Here is a 12,343-nt window from a genome sequence, read left to right as displayed (position 1 = left end):
AAAGGGGGGAAACGTCTACTAAAGGCAATTTTAACGGCAAGCGACGGGAATCCCGATCGCGATAGCGAGGCCGACTTAGCGGAGAGCGATGCGACTCCCTATCATCGCGCGATCGCCGAAAAAAGTAGAGTAACTTTTTTATTTTTCGTCTCCGGTCCAAAAGTAGAGTATCGTTGAACTCGTCTCGGTCCTCTGAGTTCAGATATATACCCAAACACACGAAATTCTATAGGGAGTAATCTATAGTATACCCATATATTTAGTACCCAATTACATTCTCTTATTGTTCAAAATGAAATCGGGTTATTTCACATTCACTTTTAATTAACATGTTTTTCATATAAAAGAAAAACAATCAAAAATCGTGGAAATTCTATGGCATTTCTTCTCTGTTCTACGCGAGAAATAAGATGGCCGAGCTCTTAAGGTGACAGCCTACCGCTCCGGAAGATTCGGGATCGAATCCGGACGTAATGAAAAACCCCAGGAATTATTCGGGGACGATCCATTCCGAAAAATTAAATTCATTGTAAATTATTAATGTTTTAACTATTTCAAACTCAGCACTTTTTTATTATGACATTTAAAACTTCCATAATTAATAAGGAACCTTAATACATCTTTCCTGTCGAATTACATGACGTAACGACATAGGAAGTAGCAGACGACGTTACCATTTGTTTGTGTATAGAATTTTAAAAGCGAAAGAAATCGCTTCGAAGCGCCCCTAGGAAAGAAAATGGAAACAAGTATCAATGTTTTGGATACTCCTACATTAGCGTTACGCTCGTACAGTTTACGGATATTTTTTTCTTTTTCGCTGGCCGTGATTTTTTTAAAGGCACAAGTTTATAAGTGATATTTCGCAAATATGGCACAATTTCCTAATTAAAATGACTACATTAGTACAAAGACAGCGTTCGCGTAGGCGATTAGCTGCTCTGAGTTTTCTCTCAAATATATCGCTAGACGGTACTCACAGGGATACTAAATTGGGACTTTTAAATCTTAATATTAAGAGTATACATTCGAAGGAAAACGAAAGTAAAGAATATGACTACACGAAAAAGAGTGTTAGACGACGAGAGGAAAAACTGGAAACGTCCAATTCTATGGAGATTCCTGTTCATCCAAGCAGCCCGAAATGTAGAGATAGGTGAGATAATTCATTTGATTATAATCTTTGTTTTGCTACATTTAAATTTACTTTTAAAAATCCTTATAATAAATCTGCTTACAATTCTTTTGTTTTAATGCAAGCTTTAAACAGAATTGACTCATCACTTTTTTTGGATGAGTGAACTTAATATTTTTACATCTAATATTATGTGATTTGCAGCACAGATTAAGTATTTAAACTGAATATGTCATTCATATACATAAATAAGTTCTATATGATTCAATTGAAAAATTCAGTTAATCCTAAGGAAGATTTCATATACAATGTAACCACTTATGGGCCGAAGAACTTTGGAAACATTAATTTATGTGATAATGTTATAAATTTAAAATAAATGTAATTGTTATCTCGTAGCAATATATTATTACACATATCCATTTTAGTAAGATTTATCTGGTTAATAAATCTTATTTGTCTATATTAAGATATGTTTTTAAACAAAACTATTGTAAGACAATAAGGCATAATTGATTGATTAAAAAAATGAAAAAGTATTTTCTACAAACTTAAAATTAGGAATCGTGACATTGTAACTACTGTATTATGTTTAGTCTATTTTGGTCTTTACATTCTAAATCTGCATTTTGTTTGTTGTAAATAAGTCTATGAAAATTTTGTGAATTTAAATTATATGTGAAAAAATCGTAGTAAAATTATGTATATGGTACTATATTTGAGAAATATCTAATTATGACATTTTTAGTAGGCTGCTGTGAAATAATTTTAATTTTGAATTTGTTTGATTTAAAAAAGATATTAAGTTAGGTTGTATAAAACATAATAGGTTCTTTTAAAATTCATTATAATTTTATTACACACATCTAATCTGTAGCTCTTACAATGTTTTTTGATTATAATGCTAGTTATCGTGACAATGGATTTAAATTTTGATGTAAAATAATTTAAAACAAGGTTGTCCAATGTCCAAAGTCATTAGTGCCATATATTATTTTTAAAGAAATGATTATACTTTTATGTAAAAATCTTGAAAGTTAATCATCTGTATTAAGATAGATTTTTCGGTTTTTAAATATAGAATAAAATATTTCAGCATCTCTTTTTACCTTATTCATATATGTATATATGCATATACATCAATACATTTATAGATACAAATCATATAAATTTATAAAAGGCTTATATTTGTTCTAGAAAAATAAATATTTTTACGTAAATGTTTCTTACGTGAAAAGAAATAGAATTGGATTATATTCAAGGATTGTTAGTTAAGAAAACAATAATATATATTTTTTTTATATTGAGAAAAATTTTTCATTTTAAAAATTCTAATTTAATTTTTTTATTCTTTCAGTTTAATTTTTCCAAATATTTCTCCATATAAAAACCTGTTGATATGATTTTAAATTACTATTGAAATAAGTTAAAAGAGAGAAATTGATGGAACAATGCCAATTATAAGTTAGAATAAACAACATTCACCTACATAAATGGAAATGATGTAAAACATTTATTTAGATGAATGAAGAGTTATGTTAAAAAATATAATAAGTAAAATATTTATTCTCAGATTTTGAATATAAATCAATGTCTTAATAATGATATCATACATTTTTATAAGTTCAGTAATAATTTTTAAATTAAATTTATATTTTTGCTTTTTTTATATTATATTTTATTATTGTGTTAGCTATAGCCATGGAAAATTATTATTTATATTTTCAGGCTGATTCACAGAATTTTTAAAAGGGTTGAATTTTAAAAAAGAAACATTATTTTTTCATAATATAATTTATTAGTTTTTACAATATAGGTATATAATATAAACAACATTTATCTTAGTAGACTAAGGAGGAACTGAATGGGTACAAAATGAAACTACTATGCTAATAAAACTATATGATAAGCTCCAGCAATTTTAGGTGTGCAATTGGCAGTCTGAAAAAAAAAATACATAAGATAGAAATTCTTAATTGTGCACTAAATCCATGCCTTTTTTAAGATGCATGAAGTCTCGTAGCATCTCACTTAGTCATGCTCATTCTCGTTCTGAGAAAGTGCTGTTGTGACTAATCTCTTTCTTTTGATTAAAAATGGATTCGTGTCAATCTTTGTTTGGAGTTCTCACTGGTAACATGTGTCTGTGATATCAATGTTTCTTTTCGTTTCTTGCATAGTAATGCTTAGTAGTAACTATGCATAGCAACCATGTTTGCTAATTATGCTAATTACTGTGCAAACATGGCTGCAAAATGCAAGGGTAGTAATGCTAGTAGCTCTGATAAGTCAAACAAAAATCATAAGTGCCTATATTTATTTTTTCTGTGATTTTTTTTTTTTTTTTTTTCATGGAATGCTGTTTAACATCATTTTCATCATTGATTTACAAGAAATTCTTTACTGCAACATTTAGAAAAATCTTTCCTATTGTTAAATGATTTCTGTATCCAATAGTAAATATTCTCCCATTAAAGTTTAAATTTGCACTTTCTTTTCAGTTTCTTATTAGTAGACTTGCTTAATACTTTAGCTAAGTTTTAGTACAGCACAAAACTACAACTTATTGATATAATCACCACCTGCACAGACATTGTTACAACTATTGAAAAGTTGTCAGAACAGCAGAACCTTGGAGTAAATAGAACTGCATAAATATGCATTATGTCATGTCTCCAATCTCCAGTCTTGTCATTCTAATGTAGACTTTGAATAATGTTGTCATACAGATTTATTTGTCTTTTAAAAAATTATCTTTTTTATTACAAATGCAAAAATATGAAAGAAATGTCCCAGGAGAGTGTTGTTTAACAGGGAACAAAACACTGAAAAATGAGACATTTGGCAACCCTAAGTGTTGGATGTATTTTATATCAATACAGTGTATAAATAATCATGAATGTGAAATCTGTTGAATACTTTCCTTTCTTATAATATGTTTGCTACCTGTAGGTTTGTGTTGTTTGTATGCTTGTTGTAGAATGTCTGAATCTATGAGTCTGTTCTTTGCATCCCATATGGTTTCTATGACATCCTTTTGTTGTTCTGTAGGTATATTGTTCTATATAATGATATATTTCATTTGTGAAGTATGATTGTGAGTATTTTGTAGAGTATTGGGAGTCACTTTCTCTTTTTCTAACAAATTTTTTATTACAGTATAAATATTTTTAGCCTTCTTTAGTGGTCTGCCCCAAGTTATGAAATGTGAATGAAAAAGTGAAAAAACTAGAAGATAAAAAATGGTGTTCCAAATAATAACATTCTATAGTCTTGAATCATCATTCAAAGCTATAGCTATATAAAGCAATTATACAGCTTTGAATATATAGCTTATATTTTAACATCCTTCAAAGCTATATAAGTTTTGTTCAATAACCTGAGTCAGACTGCTAAAGAAGGCTGAAAAAATTTGTGTTGTAATAAAAAATTTGCTGGAAAAAGTGAGGAGGTGATCTCTTATGGCTTAATAGAACAGTTCCAGCTTTTTGACGAATCTGCATTTGAATATTGGGAGGCATGTGATCAGTCTGTATTGTGTAGAGCTCCCGTGTTGTTATGCTTGGTTTTCATGTATGTGTTGTCTTGTGTAAAAATTTTAGTATATTTTGTGGATTGTATGTGTAAAATGTTTAGCTAGATTCTGGTGCTGAGAGGTTTATTTTTTGAACCAGAAATTGTGAATGTTTTCTTCACCAGTATCTTCCAACTTTGTGTTCTTTGTACTGCACATTAGATGTGTATGTTTATTTCAACACAGAACATGATTCATGTTTTATGCATGTTTTCTTCTTTCATTCAGTATTGCTTCATCTTTGTGTGTGACTGCATTGGACCAAGAACATACCAATAGTCTGTGAGTTGTTTTTCTGTTGGCATGCTATTATACTGTGGTGTGTAGATGCTTGCAGAAAAGTGCCTCATTGTTTGTGAATAATTTATTTTGTTGTTTTTGCAGCATACAAGCTTTGTATCATTTTATTACTTGGCTGCTAGTTTTTGTTTGAGAATGCTGATATAAACCTGTATATGTTTATTGTGTTGTTTGTACTATTTGTGTGTTTTAATTTTCTTAAATATTTTCCTAATCTCTTTCATTGAGTTTGATATTACATTGCTTCCAGTGTATTGTGTCAGCCTGTGTGGTTGTTGTTTAATGTTATGGATTTATGTTTATAGTCTTTTTTGCCAAGTGGGCTTATGATTTGTCTGTGTTTTGACTGTGTTGTTTGTGATGGTTTAAAAACATGGTATGTAACTATCTGTAGTGACTGTACCAGAATAGACTAATGTGTGTAAATATGAGAGTTGATTATGGTTAAATTTAATTTGGTAATATATATGCATTTAGGTAGTGTAGAGTTTCCACTTATTTTGATGTGAGTATTTTAAGTATTTATGGTCTCTAAACCTGTATATTTAGTGAATATTTCTTAGAGAGGATGTGTTAATTAATTCTGTGTCACTAGTTGGGCAATTCAAAAAAATTGTAGACCTATAAATTCCCACTGTCGTTTGTTTGTTTGTCTGTCTTTCCTTAATCTCGAGAATGAAGTCAGATAGATGAAAGACGAGACCAGATATGGAAACCCTAGAGGCATGATGCCATATATGAACTTCCAATGCAAACCAGAAGTCGTTATTTCAATTAAAAAATTTTTCCCTGAAAGATGTTAGATAGATGACTGGCACAACTCTATTATTAAAGGAAAAGTATGATTTACAGTGGCAAGCCACTACTAATTTGAGGTGGAGAGCATATAGTTTAAATTAAATAAATTAAAAATATGATTAAAAATTTTAGCCTGGCATTGTGACAATGTCACAATGAAACAATTACTTTCTGTAATTGTTTCATTGTGCTGTGTGCATTTTTATGAATGATTGTTATTGATGTATAGTGTTTGTGTATTGATGTATCTATTATGCAATTTGTTTAATATGTTTAAGCATTGTTTATGCAATAAGGTTGTTGTGTATAATTGTTCTTTTCTGATTAACAATCAACAACCCTTTGCTCTGTAACAATGAGATGTGGATGGCCAGATGGCCAAGTGGTTGTAGTGGTTCTACTCAGTGGCGTGCCGTGACATTTGATGACAGGGAAGCTGTGTTTCTGTAAGAAGCCGACTTCCAGGGGCAATCAGTTAATTGCGCATCAGTGATGGTCTAGGGCAGTGGTTCTTAACCTTTTTATACTCGCCGCCCACCAAATATTTCATAATTTTTTTGTGACCCCCATTTTTTAATAATAATTTATATTTGATAATTTGATAATTTATCTATAATAAATTGATTTTTTTATTATTGCTTTATTTTTTATATAATAAATGTAAATAATAATTTTATTATTTCATTATCTATTTAAATAACATTCAAACTTCACAATTAAACATGAAAACTCATTAATTTTTAACAGAAAATAAAATAAGAAACATGTCGATAAATCGATCCAATGTCGATGCTAAAACTAAACTAAAACTAAAACGCCCACTTGTGGTAAGGATTTTGCATAACTTTTGCAAAAATATTTAAATTTTCAAAGCCTACTATTTTTCCTAATTATTTTTAAAATTCCAAGCATTAATAGTTTCTTAAAATTGCTTTGGAATAAAAGAAGTAAATACTGCGGTGTAAGTAGCATATTTACATTTATTTCTTCTGTACTAACAAAGTTGTATGTAGGAAGAAATACAAAATAAATAAATAAAAACTAAATAGGAAAACTTTATCTTTCTTATTTCACTTTTCAATACGATATTCGGATTATACATCAATTTTCTTTTTATTATATTCTGAAGGAAATTTTGCATAATTTGGCGGCCCCCGGCAAACTTCTTATGGACCCCCAGGGGCCGCGGCCCCCTGTTAAGAATCACTGGTCTAGGGTCCATTCGTATTCATTTGTTCGATAAGCCAGTAAAAACTGTAGACTTCTCTAAATGTATTTTTAATATCACAATTACATTCTGAATCGCTAGCCACGATATAAGGGCTAAAATTAAAAATAAATTATAAAAACTTACTCGGTGAAATAAAATGTGCGGTGGATATACATACCTGGTACAATGTATTGTTCTGATTGTATTAATATACTTTTAAAGAAAATTATAATTAAAATATAGCTTTGTAAAGAAACGTACATAAAAATAACATAAAATATTCTTTACTTTTTAAATCTTAAAACAATCCACTTAGTCAAATATCTTGATACGAGTAGCTAATGGATGGAACTAGTGACGGTCCAGGTAGGTGTGTAGTGAGTGTGTGCGTGCCAAATCCCGAGGGTGCCGATACCGGTCAATGTCAAATGCCTCTTTTGTCGCATCACTAGTATATCTCAAAGGACGCCACAGGGCTGTTGTAAATTTTAAACGTTTCTCACCGTAGCTGTAAAAATCTAACTATGTTAAACTTAATAGTCATTCGTTTTCTAACTAATTCGTTTTAATACCAGGTGTACACGGAAATCAGTTTCCCACTGTACTGAGCGAGTGATTGGTTCTGTTAAGCTTTTGTTGAAGTAAAATTCTGGCTCTTTCAACAGGGTTTTATTTATGTCCCCATTCCCTAATCTCTTAATTATTTAGTCACTTCTTAAGTAGAAATAAGTCGAAACCAGTTACTTTGTACCTGAATATCTGTAGTCTTGGGAAAACATGGAAAGACAAATTTTTATGACAACGGATATATAAATCGTAAATTTAAGGAAAATAAATTCTAGAGCTTTTTTTTGTACCATTGTATGTACTGTACGTCTCATTCATTAAATTTGGTTGTAAATGATGCTGCCAAAGTAACAGTTAATTTTTAACACTGTACTAGAATTGTACACGTTTTTTCTGCATCCCCTTACAGATGGGACATACTAAATCGTAATATCACCGGTTTAACATTGAAATCCGTAAGTAATATAAGATGGGAGAGCGGAATAAACGCAGAATAAATATATCAAATATTTTAATGGAGTTTTTTTAAACTCCTGTCAACTATACAGAACTATCATAAAAACGTGCCAGTAAACTCCTATCGGTTGGGTTGTTATAAATCTAGTCTAGGGTGGGCAACCCTTTTTATAACATGGGCCAGAATAAATTTTACGTTTTTTTCCGCGCCGTAGTAGTTAATTGACGCCTTCTTGTGACTCGTAATTTTTTTAGTCTGCAAATATGAAATAAATAAATAAAAAGTTAATTACTACATTTATTTTTTTATCGTTTTCGAAAATTACAAAGAATTGGAAAAATAACTATTAATAGTTATTTTTCCAATTTAATAATCTATTAAAGATCTCGCGGGCCGGATAGAAACTTTTCGCCAGCCGTAGCTGGCCCGCGGGTTGCCCGCCGTTGATCTAGTCTGCTCATGATTCACATAATCGGGCAAGGGTGGCCGAATATCTAGCAGGCGGCTAACAGCCCACAACCGCTCCGGGATATAAAGTCGCGTACTCTTTACGCGTGTGTCGCTTCTACCAGCTAAACCGTGACGTTGGTGCTCTGTAAAGCGCATGCGCCAATGCCTATAATCTGGCTGCTTGGAAGTTGACAGGCAGGCGGCTAACAGCTCAGAACCGGTCCGGGTTATAAAGTTGGACTCCGTACGCGTGTGTCGCTTCTACCAGCTAAACCGGGTGAGGTTGGTGCTCTGTAAACCGCATGTGCTAATGCCTATATAATCTGGCTGATTAGAAACTGACCCGGTTTCGACATTCCTTCCGCCACCGAATTATTCGAATATACAATAGCAATCTTATCGTTTTTTTTCACATGTAGTATAGAAATTTGTAAAAGATACATAATGCAGTTATAATAAAATATTCATTTTAATTAATTCAAAGTACGTTAAAATATGAAAATTTATATTTTATAAAATACAAGGGAAGGTCATTGGAAGGTGGAATCGGCGCTTCCATCGCTTCCAATGACGGCACGCCACTGGTTCTACTATTGCTTTACTTTCATCACTGTGTGTGATGAAAAACGAATGAGATGAGATTGTAGCACAACTGAGTTTATTGTCTTCCTTGCATATGTGGTACATGTCTCAATGATGCAGCTAACAAAAGTACAACTAACCGCCAATGTCTCACTGGTGAGTTCAAACTTGTTCCAGGAAGTGATGACTCATACCATCTGGGGTTTATTGCTTGTTTTTCACAATGATTAAGATGTGAAGGGTGGCATTTGCCAAACGGTCAAGGTGACAGCTTACAGCTCTGGAGACCTGGGATTGAATCCAGATGGGTCAAAAAGTCCCAGGAATTTTTCAGGGGTGGTCTGACCAAATATGTCAGCCCTGTCCCTCACCACCTAGATGCCCCATGCTGACTTGGCTGAACCCATTATGGATTTGGCTAAAAGAGGCCTCTTAATGCTTACAGGGTGGAAAGAGTAGAACAAAACAGTGAGATCTGATTATTTCGCTGTGAATTTGTCATGTAGTGTCTGTCTGTATTCTATCATGTCTGTTTCAGGTTTTGTAATGGTGTAATAGATACAGATGATGAATTCATTCATTTCTTGAGTGAATTTCATCTGTTGATATGGTCAGTAGCTGGATTGCTGGTGAAGTAATTTGTCTAGGTCATGTTCAACATTGACAAAATCTTTGAATGAAACTTTTTTATCATTTATTGTTTTAATGAGATTGACCTAGATTCTTTGATATAAGGATGGATTCTGCAGATATCCATAATCTGGGCTATAGTTCTGTGTAATCTCTGGCAAATGTTTTGCAATTCTCCTCTCACACTTCTGCACTTTTGTTGCAGATTTTATTGAAAACTATTCCAATGCTTGTTAAATTTATCCAGCTGTTTGCTTTGAATTTAGTATGTCCCAACTATTGTCTGAATTGTTCAGCTTTTCTTGTGAGAAGTTTCCCATTGACAGGACAAACCATTTTAGCATACACTTTTCATCATGTGAAATTCTGTTATTAAAACTTTCCAAAATCCTTTCCTTGTTTTTCAGATATATAATAAGAATACTCAATGAAATGTCAAATTATTTTGCAAGTTTTGATATTTTATTTTTGTTTTCATCCATAGTCTTTGACATACTTTTTCTGTTATCATTAAAATCTTTAGTTTTTTGTTAGCCATTTCTTTATACTTTGGAATGAAAGTGGTCAATACACTGATTAATTGGTCACTATTTGTAATGAAGTATGTTCAAACTTTATAGTGAAATTTATACAAATGTTTAGTTCCAAATAAGGAGATAGAAGTTCATAAATTTGATTCGCCAGTAACTCAGTAAGTTGTCAAATCACAGATGTGTTCAATACATTTTGATATTGCTACACTTTTAAATTTTCAAAATCTGAAAATTGAAAAAAGTGATTTTAATGCACTAAGCATTCATTGGTCAATTTGCATTTAAGAATAAGATTGTTACTTTACTTTAGGCATAAAATGTTAAAATTTTGAATTTTATATTATGCAGAAGCATAATTCTGTTCAATACCAATCTTCAACTTTGTGTGTGATATTCTCTTGAAAATGCAGAAGGAAGCACACAAAATTAGACATGAAATAAAGTCTTTGGATCTTAAATTTCAAGTAAACAAAATGTGATCTTAAAACTACAACAACTTGTAGAAAAACAAGAATGCATTGACTCAATGCAACTTAAATTGGAACAAAAATAAAATTTGAGTTAAGGAAGTTTGATTTATTAAGTTTGCTGTGTTGTAGGATAAAATTTTCATGTTTTAAAATCTTTATTTTTGCAGAAGACATAGTTTTATGTGTGAAACTAGAACTAAAATTACCACAATATCACAGAGACGAAAGAGTCTTCTTCGACAAAGATCTACTCAAGAGTCTCTTCCTTCTTACAACAGCATGGAAAGCATAGGTCAGTTGTTTTCTATAAATTATTTATTTATTTATTTGTTTATCAAAGAAAATTATATATTATATGTTTTACATCAGTGATTCCCAAACTTTTTCAAGCCACCACCTCCCTTGGATCCATAAACATATACCCAATACCCCTTACCCAATTTTCCTTGTGAAAAAGGCTTAGAAATATTCTTCGAAAAATCTTTCTATGAACCTTAAACTTTTTGTCCTTACCATACATTGTTCTCCACATGTGCAAACCATTAAATGCAATATTTCATTTTATCCATTTTAACAGAAAGGAAAAAGTTGTTAGTGACCCCAACCCTTGCCTATGATCACCATTTCGTACCCTGCCTCCAACACCTCTGCTGCCCACATGCTTTATTTTACCCCTGTAGATTTACTCACTGCCCACAGGGGGCGGTAGCATCAACTTTGGGAACCATTGCTTTTACATGAAAATATTGCAAAAAATAATATTTGTGTATATTTTATAACTTATTGATTATGAAATATAGATTATAAAATATAACAAAACTTTGATTTAGCAGACATCTGTACTTGAGTGATAAAATATCCAGTTTTAGCTTAGTAATAAGACTAATGATATATATTAACTCTGATAAAGTAGACACTGCTTTCTATAGACAACAAACAAAAGTATTCTATTCTTTCTATTTTTCAAACTCTCTATTAATGTTTTTCTTGAATTTCATTTTTCAACTGTCATGCTTATCTTTGGTGCCATAATTTTTAGGGTTTGGTACCGTACTTTTGTAGTATTTGACAACTTTAAGGAAATAATTTTATCCTTAAAGTTGACTTTCATAGTTCCATTTTTAGATAATGTTTTGAAACTCTGTGTCAAAGATGAGTAGCTTAATACTGGAATTTTTCCCTTACATAATGGAAAATTGGAATTAAGAAATCTGAGTGTTTTGAAGAACAAAAGAAGCAAAATAACCAAATGAATTACATCTCAGGAAATTTGGCAGATGTCATATATGGGAGATTTGGCTAGGATAATCAATAACATTGCCATTCTAGCATGCAGGAGTGCAATTTGAAGTCCCATTCCAGGCCAAATCTTTTCTAATGGATTTTTCTAAATTATTTAATGATTAACTTCTAATTGTTCATTTTAATACAAGATGGCATTTAATCTTCTAGTATCAAGTTATGTTAGTTAATTATGTATAAAAATAACACTATAATTATGGAATTCTTTGAGTATTTCTGAATTTTAATCTTATTACATACATGTTCATGAAACAGATGTATCTCTGCACACAAAGCTAGAACTAATTTAAAATCGTAGGCACAAAAACCTTTCACACTCTATTTCTAGCAGACAA

At 31.2% G+C, this 12,343-nt stretch overlaps 1 protein-coding gene across 3 annotated transcripts in view; it reads left to right on the top strand.

Moving 5' to 3' along the window:
- Nucleotides 1-764: 764 nt before the first annotated feature.
- The window catches only part of LOC136976889 (CDK5 and ABL1 enzyme substrate 1-like), a 50,369-nt gene continuing 38,790 nt past the window's right edge, over nucleotides 765-12,343 (top strand). For all 3 annotated transcript variants that reach the window (XR_010880997.1, XR_010880996.1, XM_067272262.1), the window contains exons 1-2: nucleotides 765-1,156; nucleotides 10,874-10,998. Coding sequence is in view for 1 of the 3 variants with exons in the window: in XM_067272262.1 (XP_067128363.1) it covers nucleotides 894-1,156; nucleotides 10,874-10,998 (388 nt within the window). In the remaining 2 variants the exon portion in view is untranslated. The remainder of the gene's footprint in view (nucleotides 1,157-10,873; nucleotides 10,999-12,343) is intronic.

Source organism: Centruroides vittatus, unplaced genomic scaffold (assembly GCF_030686945.1).
Source record: "Centruroides vittatus isolate TY-2023 unplaced genomic scaffold, ASM3068694v2 contig_426, whole genome shotgun sequence".
Classification (NCBI taxonomy): domain Eukaryota; kingdom Metazoa; phylum Arthropoda; class Arachnida; order Scorpiones; family Buthidae; genus Centruroides; species Centruroides vittatus.
This window is presented reverse-complemented; position numbering and strand designations above follow the sequence as displayed.